This window comes from Stegostoma tigrinum, chromosome 19 (genome assembly GCF_030684315.1).
Source record: "Stegostoma tigrinum isolate sSteTig4 chromosome 19, sSteTig4.hap1, whole genome shotgun sequence".
NCBI classification, from domain to species: Eukaryota; Metazoa; Chordata; class Chondrichthyes; order Orectolobiformes; family Stegostomatidae; genus Stegostoma; species Stegostoma tigrinum.
In genome coordinates this window covers 45,147,441-45,160,439 of record NC_081372.1, presented here as the reverse complement: position 1 = coordinate 45,160,439, position 12,999 = coordinate 45,147,441, and the positions used below count along the sequence as shown (strand labels likewise).

At 40.0% G+C, this 12,999-nt stretch overlaps 1 protein-coding gene across 2 annotated transcripts in view; it reads right to left on the bottom strand.

The window, feature by feature from the left end:
- Positions 1-12,999, bottom strand: part of LOC125461226 (docking protein 5-like) — a 521,375-nt gene that overhangs the window by 24,433 nt on the left and 483,943 nt on the right. For both annotated transcript variants that reach the window (XM_048549743.2, XM_059652830.1), the window contains one exon: positions 3,115-3,235. In XM_048549743.2, the coding sequence (XP_048405700.1) occupies positions 3,115-3,235 (121 nt within the window). The remainder of the gene's footprint in view (positions 1-3,114; positions 3,236-12,999) is intronic.

The following is a 12,999-nucleotide window of genomic DNA, read 5'->3' as shown; positions in this document are numbered from 1 at the left end:
AATGTGCCCAAGCAGAAAATAAGTTCTTGTTCCTCCAGCTTGCATTGAGCTTCATTGGATCATGGTAGAATGCCCAGAACAGAAATATTACTATGAGAACAAGATAATAAAATGTGAGGCTGGATGAACACAGCAGGCCCAGCAGCATCTCAGGAGCACAAAAGCTGACGTTTTGGGCCTAGACCCTTCATCAGACAGAACAAGTTGTTTTGTTGAAATGGCAAGATTTAGAAGACTGGGACACTCTAACTGACCAAAGTGGTGTGGTCCACCAGTATGGATGTGTTCAGACCAATTGTAAAGGAAACCACATTATGTGCACTGAATATAATCGACTCGATTGAAAGAAATACAAGTAAAACACTGTTTCACCAGAAAGGTCCTGCACGAGTTCTCCGAAATATCTAAATTAACTTTACCAACATCCAAGTGAAGTATTTATCCCTCAGTTCCTGCAGTGTAATAGGTTAACTACTGAACATGTACATTGGACCCTATGCCAATGACAATATAACAATCACATGGCAGAGAGACGTGAGATAAGCAAAAATTCAGAGAGAACGTACATGTCTTCCTGTTGAAATAATTTCTTGTTACTTCTGTCTTAAAGTAAAATACGATAATCTTTGAATAGAGTCAGTGGCAAGAAATGTTATGCCATTTCCCCATACCAATATCCTGTAATCCACACCAGTTTCCAGTCATCAAACACAGCCATAACAAAAGGAGCCTGCAGTACTTTTTTTTAAGAAAAGCTGTTTTAAGAGAAACAAGAGATTTTTGTGTATCTCTGTGGACATTGTGGCTCCTACAGACTCCGACCTTTTGTGGGCCTGGACTGATACCCAGCTCCCAGAAATATGGCATTCCTATTAATTAGAATAGCTATTTTTAATCAATGAGGAAAATCCCATTGCTAAATGAGGCTGAAATTGAGAGAAGTTCCCTTTTGGAAAGATAGGACTATCCCATAAGTCATCAAGAGAGCTATGCAGAAACCTGACTTCCTCTAAGCACTTACTCAATTCTATGGCATGCAACTTACCATCTCTTGCCAACTAGAAATGTTGGAAGGTTAAATCAAAACTGCTAGATGATACTTTCAGTCGACATAGATTAGCAACGGGTTGACAGGGACGAGCATGCTTTGACAAATTAGCTTAGTATAATGCTACAAAGTAATATCCAACACATATTTTGACACAAAAAAAATCAAAGCTGATGTAAATATGGTCTTACGGAACTATAATTATTAACACTGAGCTTGAGTGATCTATGTTGCAAAATGACTAATGGATTTGACAGCCATCGAAATGCATCCTCACTCTTCAACACCATTTTTCTGATAAGTTGCTTAGCATCAATTGGCTTCCTTGATGCACTATACTGGTTGAGATCTCATCAATTTTGGATGCTAGGGTTCTTACCGATGCCTACAGATGAATCATGGGGGAAAACAATCAGAAATGCAACAGCTGAACTCTTTATGTTTAAACATCAGAAACTCTCGAGTTTGCTCTGGCTCAGGTTAAAAAAAAATAATTTTGCAGGCATCCTCTGATGTCACTAATGCCTTTTTAAGAGCAACTCTAGAGCATGAGGAAATGTCTGAGCTAGCTATGAGTTGTTTTGCTCGTGACACTTGGATTCTGACCTTGTTCCATCCTTGGCCCATGGGCAAACGTGGCGAAAAAGAATCTGAATTGAAGGGATGAGGGTAACAGCTCGTTATATCATTTTACTGCCTGAGACAGATTTAAAGTTAATTGGAATCAGACAGAAATCTCTCCCTTTGTTACAGAGTACAAAGGAAGACAGCTGAAGTTATTGGAACTCAATCATCTCTGTTCCAGGACATAACTCATAATACTGTGCTCAGTCCCAACACCTTATGATAAAACTATTAAAAAGTTCAGAAGAGGGACTATTCACTGATTGCACAAGGTTTAGCGCTGGTTGCAACTCCATGGATACTGAAATAGTCCATGCCGGGATACAGCAATACCTGGAAAAGTATGTACTCACGCTAATATGTGGTATGTTACACTTGCCCAAGCTTAGTGGCAGGCTGTGGCCATTTTGAACGAGAAAGAAACATTTATCTTCCTTTGAGGTTCAACATCATTCCCACAACTGAAGTTCAAACTTCTGAGGATCAGCATTAATTGGAAGGTAACTTGGAAAACTTAGAAATATGATGACTACAAGATCAGTTGAGTGTCTGAAGATTCTGAAGTAATTACATCACTTGAGACAACCCAAAGCCTGTCCATTTATTAAGACAATGTAAAATCTTGGTAAAATTATTGTAGTGGTAATCCAGAGACTTTGATTAATTTTCTAGAGACATGTTAAAATCCCAACTCTGCCGCTGAAGGAATTTAAATTCTACTGATTAATAAAATCAAAAATAAAAAGCTAGCCTTAGTAATGACACAACAACAAAATTTGCTGGAAAAGCTCAGCAGGACAGGTAGCATCTGTGGTGAGAAACCAAAGTTAACATTTTGGGTCATGGCCCTTTTTGGAACTGATGGTAGCTAGGAAAAATTTATTTTCTATGCAGAAGGTAGGGTGGGTGTAGGAGCTAAGGAGTAAATGATAGATGGAGTCAGAGCCCAAAAAGAGATCAGAACAGTTGAACAAACAAAGGGCTACATAACATTAGCCTAGGAGAATGAATGGCTACTAATGGCGACTATTAGTGGCTAACAATGGTCTGTGTGTAATTACAAAGGCTCACCCTTTCCAGTCTGTCCTGCAACTTTCTCAAGACTTAAATCAGCAAAGTGGTGGGATATGTCATCAACTGCTCTATCAAATAGCACTTACATATCAATAATCTCACCTAATGCACAGTTTGGAATCCTCCAGGACCACTTGGCTCTCCAGTCATGAGTAAAAATGCTGAGTTCCGAAGGCGTGGTGAGAGTGACTGCCCTTTACATCAAGGCAGCATTTAGCTGGAGTTAATGCTAACCATCCAACAAGACCTGTAAATATTGCTCAAAGATTTGCCAGTGCACGTGACTTTCTGTATCAAATACTATTGACTGCAATATATGCTTCCAAAGATTTTCAATTCCCAGTTTTCCACAGTTTCCTTGTACCTACCTTCAAAGATATGCAGCTGATTTACACTGTGCTGTCTTGCAATGTGTTGCCAGTAGGCACTCCGAGGAAGAGGCATTATGGTACCTAATGAGGCTGTTCTTTCATTCCCTTTGATCTGATGCTGGAAGAGAAGTAGGTTGAAAAACCATAAGTTGAAATCATTATACAGAAGCAAATTGTTTGCACTATCAAAATTATATTTTTTTCTGTGTTTAAATTTTTAAAAATAAATTAATCTGCAGTAATTTGAATAACAGATAAAGGAGATCATAACAATCACTCATGGTAAATTGATAATTAGAACATAGAACGTACAGTCCAGGCACAGGTCCTTCATGCCTATGCCAACTGTGATGCAATTCTGAACTATTCCCATTCGTCTGCACATTGTTCTCCATATCCCTCTATTTCCTGCCTGTTAATGTGTCTGTTTAAAGACCACTTAAACGTTGCTCTTTTATCTGCTTGGACTACCTCCCCTGAGACCTACCAACCCTTAGTGTGGGGGGAAAAAAGCTTTAGATTAGATTCCCTACAGTGTGGAAACAGGCCCTTCAGCCCAACAAGTCCACACCGCCTCTTGGAGCATCCCACCCAGACCCATCCTCCTATAACCCACACACCCATTAACATTACGGGCAATTTAGCATGGCCAATCCACCTAGCCTGCACATTTTTGGACTGTGGGAGGAAACCAGAGCACCCGGAGAAAACCCACGCAGACACGGGGAGAATATGCAAACTCCACACACACAGTTACACGAGGCTGGAATTGAACCCAGGTCCCTGGCGCTGTGATGCTACAGTGCTAACCACTGTGCCACCGTGCCACCCTTTAGTTACACATCTCCTTTAAATTTTCCCCCTCTCACCTTAAATCCATGCTCTAGTATTTGACAGTTTCAGCCTGGGAAAAAAACTCCAATTATCCCCCCATCTATGCCTCTCATGATTTTATACACTTATATCAGTACAGCCCTCAGCTTCTGCTGGTCTAGTGTAAACAATCCAATTCTTTAGTTATTACAATCCAAACCTGGCTACATCCTGGTCAACGTCTTCTGCATTCTCTCCAAAGCCTCCGCATCCTTTCTGTACTGCAGTGAACAGAAATGCATAGTGCTCCAAATGTGGCCTGACCAAAGTCTTATAGAGTTGTAACATGACTTGCCAACTTTTATAACTCAATGCCCTAACTGATGAAGGCAAGCATGCCCTATACATTCTTTGGCACAGTATTCATTTACATTGCCACTGTCAGGCAGCAAAAGATTTGGACTCCAAAATCCCTCTGTATATCAATGCTTCTAAGGGTCCAGCCAATCTCTGTACACTTTCCCTTTGCATTTAACCTCCCAAAATGCATCACCTCACACTTGTCTGAATTGAATTAAACTTCATCTGCCACTTCTCCACCCAACTTTCCAGCTGATCTATATCTTGTTGCATCCTTTGATAAACTTCCTTACGATCCACAACTCCACCAATGCTGTGTTCTCCACAAACTTACTAAGCAGACCACCAATATTTCATCCAAATATTTAATCTTTGTCACAAGCAATATAGGCCCCAGCATTGATCCTTGCAGAACATCATTGGTCGCAGACCTCCAGGCAGAAAAACAGTCCTTCACAACTACCTTCTGTCTTCTATGGCCAAGTCAGTGTTGTATCCAACTTGCCAACTTACCAGGATTGTATGTGATTTGATCTTCTGGACCAGCTTATCATGAGGGACCTTATTAAATGCTTTAAGTCCAGGTATACAACATCCACTGCCTTAATCTCATCAATTATCTTCATCACTTCCACAAAAAAACTCAATCAAGTTTGTGAGACAAAACCTTCCCTGCATTAAACAATTTTTACTGTTCCTAATAAGTCCAAAATTTCACTGTTTCCCATGGTGGGAATTGAACCCATAGCTGCAGAATACTGATCTCAGGATTGTAGTTTCAGAGTTGCCTAAGAAACTATAGCATACTGAATGGACTGATACAGATAGATACAGTGACAGGGAGGAGGAAGGCATTAGATTCTCCTGTGCATTGAAGTTAGGGCAAACCCTCCTGGCCTTAGCTGTTTTCCACCCTAGCTAATAAATGCTTTTAGGTCTTTAATTGGCTTGAGGCGGAATATCCACCCCCAGACAGAAAGTCTCACCTCCAAGCGCTGTTGGCTAATCCAATAGCTGACAGTTCTTTCACCCTATCAGAGCCAATGTGAGCACTGGACAGTGCTGGTACTACGGCAGTCCCAAAGAGGAAGCACTGACTGAGTCCAGACAGTCAGACTTAGGTCTTTCTGGGGACTGGGAGGCAGGCCACAATGAAGTAGGTTGGAAGCTGGAAACAATGAGCTTGTTAAAGGGGAGGCGAATAGCAGCTGTTAGTGATCCTTGAAGAGGTCCTCCAAGAGGCACTGGATGCAAGAACATGGGGCACCCATCATTCCCAACTTCATTACAGGGTCACATGGCAGTTGGCACGACTTCCTCTGCCAATAGGCAGTCATCAATAACTTGAGGGCCTCAACTGAGCAAAGAGAAAAAGGTCTGCCTGATGTTCCCCTGCCATTGGTAAAACGTTTGTGGGGTAGTCAGACAACGGGCATGGCACCACTGTAATGAAATCCAATTTTATGCCCGCTCATCATCTGCCATCCCATCACCTGCCATCGAACCCTTTCTAAATGGGGCATCAAAGGCAGCCCCTTAAAGTCTCAACGTGCCTCAAAACGTCAACCATCCAGAATTACATACATCTTAAAAAAGAGGTGAGTGTGAAAATGAAATAAGTGCCCCAGTCACTCTGTCTTGAATAACCTAGCTCCTTGTCCTTTGCAAAGACTATTTGAAAGTCAGTGACGAGTGAGAAATGGTGCCTTTTTCCGATATTATGGAAAATTCTTCGAGCTCCTTCAGATTGAACTTCTTTCGCCTCTACAAACTGACATCTCTTTGAAATTGTATACTTTCTTTGCTACATTATCCATTTATATTGCCACTACCAGGCAGCAATAGATAGTTCCAGAGTCTTACAACATAAATACAAAAAAGCCAGTAAATTCTGCTTATTTTATGGGACACAATAAGCCTCAGAAACTTGAGCAGTTCTCTAATTAGCATCAAAATGTAAGGTTATTTTCTAAGTTGTTTATGATTGTAGTCCTTGGCTCTCAATTAATATGTAATGAGTTCAGGTTAAGAATTCCGCCACATCAGTGAAATGCTCTTCTTCTAGTTGGGCCTGTTTCATTAGATTTTACAGGAATATGAAATGGCTCTATGTTAATAGTAAGGCATTGTATCTAATTGTGGGATGGTAGTAAGGTAAATAGACCTGTAGAAGTCCTTTGCAAAATAAATACAGCATTTTAAAGTTAAGTCAGGTATGATTTGAATTCTCTTATTGCTTTCATAGATTGAACCAACATCGCTGGCAGGTGCAAGTTAAGTTGAATAATTTAAAGCAAATACCAGACGCACGTTTTACTGTTCATTTCCCACGTATGTCACTGAAATCCAACGACAATATTAAGATGTTGATGGACACTATTTTTTATAAATGAGAAATGGTGCATATTTAAAAGCTTTAAATTACATCAGAAATGACCCAAAAATATAACAAACTGTTGAATGGAAAGATAAATGAAAATATTTGAGACAATATGATCAGAAATATTAAGGTTTCTCATAAGAGTTTTAAAGGTAAAAGAACTGTTAACTAGTCCAGAATTTTGAAATAAACTGAGAATTGTGGCATTCTGGTAAAGTATTTCATAAAATTTTAAATGATGGAAGAATAAGCTTACGTTTTAAAAAAGGAATATATGTGATAGATATCATCATTGAAAGGAAGTGACTTTGAAGAGCTTTGTAGAATTCATGGTGGACAAATGATCTGGTAATCAATTTGGTCAGATAACAACAGTGAAAGCAGTAAGTAAGGCATTTAGGGATTGTCAGAAGAAAGCTTTTCAAGGTGTCTGTCACAGAGGACAAAGGAAGAACACGGCTGTATGAGGAAATGTGGCAAAATGGATGGAAGATTTCCTAATAGATAAGAAACAAAGTTGGTGATGTTCTGTTTGCAGAAATGTTGTAAAGTATCTATGAGTCAGTACTGGTCCACTTCTGTTCTCAAATAAATAGCACAGGAACCAAAGTATAGATATTGACATACTTTTGAAGGGTATACATAGGAAATGTGAGTTGGCAAAAGCAATTGAACTTGCAAATTTAAGGCATTACATTTGAAGGAAGAAAAAAAATTAGAGCATACATAAAATGATCAAAAAAATGGGCAATCACGAAACCTGAAGTGCTGAATATTCTAAAAAAATATGAATAGATGAGGCAAACAGAAAAAAAATGTTAAAATAAAATGAAAGAACTGTAGATGCAGGAAACCACAAACAAAAACAAAAAGTGCCAGAAAAACTCATCAAGTCTAATAGCATCTTGGGAAGAAATCAGAGTTAATATTTGCATTCAGTGATCCTTCACAAAAGAAAAATGATTTCTATTTTGAGGGAGGGAACAAGACTACAGAAGTAGTGAAAAATTATACAAGGCAACAAATAGCTGAAGAGTGCTGTACAGGTTTGGCTGTTTCAATACAGGAAACTTAAATCTAGAAAATTGATGCAGGAAAAGTTACAAAGAAAATAATTACAAATGGAGGTTATATGTTCCTCTTTAGTTAATTCACCTAAAATGGTCCTCCAGGTTACCTTCCTGACTGCAGAATCCAATTGATGTTACAATTATTTAAGGCATTTTGACTTCACTTTATTCAAGAGTTCATTTCTCTGATATCAGTCCTAAATTATTCCTTGTGCCAGAACACTATGCAAATTTAAGTACAGGCCATTTAAAGGAAATGTGGATAAACTTTTAAATAATAGAAGATGTATTATTATGGAGAATGAGCAAGGTTGTGGGATTAGTCATAATGCCTTGATCTGAATGAGCTATGCCATGCTGTGAAATATAGTATGCTCACATCTGATGGGTCAAAGCATCAATGGTGACCACACAAGCTACTTGACCAATCTGAATGTAACTAGTTCACGTGACAGACAAAAAGATTTAAGGGAAAAAATTAACTAACTTGTAGGAATGGCAGCTACTAAAATAACCAAATGTTACTCAATAATTTGCTGTTCTTGTACAGAAAGAACTCAGAATCACGTTTCCACTTTTACTGCTTTGTAAACATACATATACACATGCTAAACTTAAAAAAAAGTCCTTTCAAAAGTCTAGTTGTGATTTTAAATTATTAAGGACACATTACTAATTACACAAGGCCATTATTTAAGCAGTCCTACTAATGTTGATTGCAATTTTATATATTAGTCTGCTTTACAGCTCAAAGACAGAGTTGCTGGAAAAGCTCAGCAGGTCTGCAGCGTCTGTGAAGAAAAATCAGAGTTAACATTTCGGGTCTGGTGATCCTTCCTCAGATGGTTGCGAATTTACAGCATCCACAGTCCTTTCAGTATTTAATTTGAACAGTAGCCCTGAAGTTAAGTGAATAGTTACTCAGGAAAAATCAAAACTATTAAATACTTAGTCAGGGTGGTGGATGAGATTCGATACAGAGAAAGGTGAGGTCGTGCATTTTATTAACTGAGAATTAAACATGGTTACTCAGTCCTTTGAGCCTGTTCCACCAATCGATAAGATCGTAGCTGATCCGATTATAACCTCGACTCTATATTCCTGATATCTACAACGATCCTTCATCCACTTTCATCAAGGAGCTATCTACATTAAAGATTCCATGTTCTTTGCCTTTTGAGGAAGGGAATCTAAACAGTCAGAAACCGCGGAGAAAAAAAAGTTTCCTCGTCTTTGACATAGTAAGAACTGCAGGTGCTGGAATCACAGATAACACAACGTGGAGCAGCAGGCTGCATCAGAGGCGCAAGAACATTGACATTTCAGGTCAGGACCTTCATCTTTGTTTTAAATGAGCTACCCCTTATTTGCAAACAATGACTCCTAGTCTTAGATTCTACCACTTTCAGCATCCACCTGTTCAAGTTTCCTCAGGATCTTAGATGTTTCAATTAATTCACTTCTGCATCTTCTAAAATCCAGAGGATTCAGGCCAAGCCTGTTTATCATTTCCACATAAGGCAATCCATTCATTCCAGGAAACTGTTGTCCGAATTGCTGCCAACACATCAACGTTTGTCTACAAGTACATGACTGGTACTGTGTACAGTACTCCAGATGTGGTCGCACCAATGACCTGGATACCTGAAGCATAACCTCCCTGCTCTTGTATTCAATTCCCCTCACGATATAACATAGTATTATGCTAGATTCTCTCGTTATTTTTTGTACCTGCATACTAACCCTGTGACTCATGCACTAGTATGCCGAGATCTCTCTGCTTCTCAAAGCTCTGCAACGTCTCTCCATTTAGATAAGCCTTTTTAAAAAATTGGTTCTTCCAAAATCCACAGTTTCACATTTTCTGACATTGCACCAAATTCCCCAATTTTCGCAGACAACACCTCCCATACCCACGACTACTTCCACTTAGAAGGACATAGGCATCACCTTGAAGTTCCCCTCCAAGCCACTCACCATCCTGACTTGAAAATATACCACTGTTTCTCCACTACCACTGGGTCAAAATCCTGGAATTCTTTTCCAAATGGTATTTTTGGTCAGCCCACAACCGGTGGACTGCAGCTGTTCAAGAAGGCAGCTCACCACCATCTTCTCAAGGGCAACTAGAGATGGGCAATAAATGCTGGTCATTCAGTGACACCCACAACCCACAAATGAATAAGAAAAAATTCCAAATGCCAGATCTTTTCCCATTTGCTTAATGTATTTTTATCTCTTTGTCGGCTCCTTATGGTTTCTTCACAACTCACTTTCTTACCTATCTTTGTCATCAGCAAATTTAGTTACTGTACTTTTGAACACTTCATCCAAATCATATACATAAATTTCTAAGGTTTTATGGTAGATATGTAGCTCAGGTTGTGGATGTTGAGGTTGGTTGGCTCACTGAGTTTGTTGTTCCGCAGACGCTTCATTATCCTGCTGGGTAACATCAGTGCAGCCGCCATGAAGCACCGTTGTGTTTTCTTGCCTGGTTTTTAAGCTCTGGAGTATGTTCAGCTAGATTACCTCACTTCCGGTTTCCCTTCAAGTGGAGAGTATATGGGGTCTAGTTCTGTGTGTTTGTTGATGGCTTTCTTTGTGGAGTACCAGGCTTCTAGGAATTCTCATGCCTGACTCTGTTTTGCTTGTCCCAGAATTTTGGTGCTGTCCCAGTTGAATTGGTGGTTGTCCTTATCCATGTGGATTGAGACGAGTCAGTATTGGTCGTGTCTTTTTGTAACCAACTGGTCCACACACATGTGGAGCACAAGTAAATATCTTACAGAGAGGTAATTTGGTGTTCCTTCTAACTGTATCTGCTGGTGTGTGGACCTGAGGGCCATGCATGGCAATAATCTTCCCCTAATGGAAACTATGCATTGCCATACCAATTGATATGCGCTTTGCTTCTCAGTGCCTGTGGCCTTGCAGCTTAGAGGCCACATTAGCAGGAAGAGGTATCTGATACAGACCAGAGAGTAAAGGCTGTTGCAGTTTACAGCATGTGAACTGCAAGAGTGAAACCCGAGTTCCAACTGATTAACTGTTATTCTTTTTGCTCTGGAATGGCAAGCTTGACAGAAACTCTTGGATTCTCAGCCAATGGCTCCTTTTCACTGGCGTAGGTTTCTAAGATTGAGGTCTGGGCTCAGAAGGTGAGAGAGACACAGAAGAACTGTTGTTTTGTGCCCATGTTAGTATCAAAGAATCCTTACAGTGTGGAAGCAGGCCATTCAGTCCATCGCGTCCAGACCTACCCTAACCCCCCCCTGCTCCCTGTAACCTTGAATTTCCTATGGCCAATCCACCTAGCCTGCACACCTTTGGACTGTGGGAGGAAATCGGAGCACCCGGAGGAAACCCATGGAGACACAGAGAGAACGTGCAAACATTTCTGGCTAAGAGGCAGAGGCACTAACCGTAGCATCACAAGACTTCCCAATTAGTACTATAAACAACTTCAATGTGTGATTTATGCACTGAACAAAACCAGCAATTCGAAGGAAACACTATGAATTCTACTCCCAGATTGTAAATGGAAATTGAAGGTGAATGTGAGCAGATGCTCCCACTAGAATATGTTTTCAAAATACATGAGAGTCAGACAGACTGAAAACTCCTATGGTACAGTGGTAGTGTTCCAGCCTCTGAGTCATGAATACTGGGTTCAAGCCCCACCTACTCCAGAGGTGTGTGTAGACATATTATCTGGATAGGTTGATAAAAAGAAACATCTGCATTCATCCACTGGGTGAGGTATATCACTGTTTTGGTTTTAACTACTTTCTGTGACAGTGTATTCCACAGGCTCACAACTATCTGGGCAAACAAAAAATCTTTTTACTGCTATCCCCTACATCCTCCGATTATGATCCTCAATTTTGTGTCTGGACCTGGACTGCCAATCATATAAAACATTCTCCTGCATATAACAAAGTATGAAGCTGGATGAACACAGCAGGCCAAGCAGCATCACAGGAGCACAAAAGCTGACGTTTCGGGTCTAGACCCTTTGTGTTCCTAAGATGCTGCTTGGCCTGATGTATTCATCCAGCTTCACACTTTGTTATCTTTGGATTCTCCAGCATCTGCAGTTCCCATTATCTCTCATTCTCCTGCACATACCTTGTGGGCTGTTGGAATTTCATAGTTTTCTGTGAGAAACTCCTCATTCTTCCAAACTCAAGTGAATACAGTCCTAGTTGATCCAGTGAATCATCATACATCAACCCTGCCATCGTAGTAAATTTCTGCTGCATCCCTTCCATAGCCAGAACATCCTTCCTCAGAGAAGGAGACCAAAACTGCATAGAACACACCAGGTGTGGTCTCACCAACAGCCTGTGAAATTGCTGCAAGACACCTTTACTCCTGTACTCAAATCCCCTTGCTATGAAGGCCAACATACCATTTGCCTCCTTCAATGCCTCTTGTTTATTTTGTAATAGGTTAATGGATATATATATTTCACTCTGGAGAAAGGTTTATAGTGGAGCTCCTGGGGGTCAATTGCTTTTACTGAGATATTGTAATGACACAGACATTGGTGTGGAGGGCACAAGTTAATACTTTTCAGAAGATAAGAAACGTTGAAGCATTGTGAGCCGTGAGAAGAATAGTGTCGATGTTCAAAAGGACAGTTTGGTGCACTGACATCTAAGTGGCAAATGTAACTTAATACAGAGAAGTGAAAAATTATTCATTTTGGCAGAAAAAAGGTAGAAAGCCACTATAAAATAAATGAGAAGATTCTAATAGTGGTACAGAATCAGAAGGATATCAGTGTACGTATGCATAAATCGTTAGAAATTATATAAATGAGGGTGCATTAATCATTCGAAGTCATCGAAGAATACATTAGGAGAGCAATTGTTAGAACTTACAGCGAAAAAGCAAGGAAGTCATGTTCCACATGTGTAAAACACTAAATCAAACTCATTTGCACCTATGAGGAAAGATAAAATAAGATGGAGAAAAAAAAACAGGAGAATGGTTCCAGGGCTGAGGAACTTCATTTACCATCATCAGTGGGAGAAGTTGGTCCTGCTCTCTTTGCAGAAGACAGGGTTGAGGAGATTTTGCACATCTACTTAAGTCAGACAGAATAGAGGGAGACAAACTGTTCCTATTGAAAGCAGAAAGGATCAAGAGCTAAATGGCACAGATTTATGATTAATGGCAAAGGAAACAATGGTGACATGAGGAGAAAACATTTTCACGCAGAGTGGTGAGGATCTAGAGTGCACAGCTGGA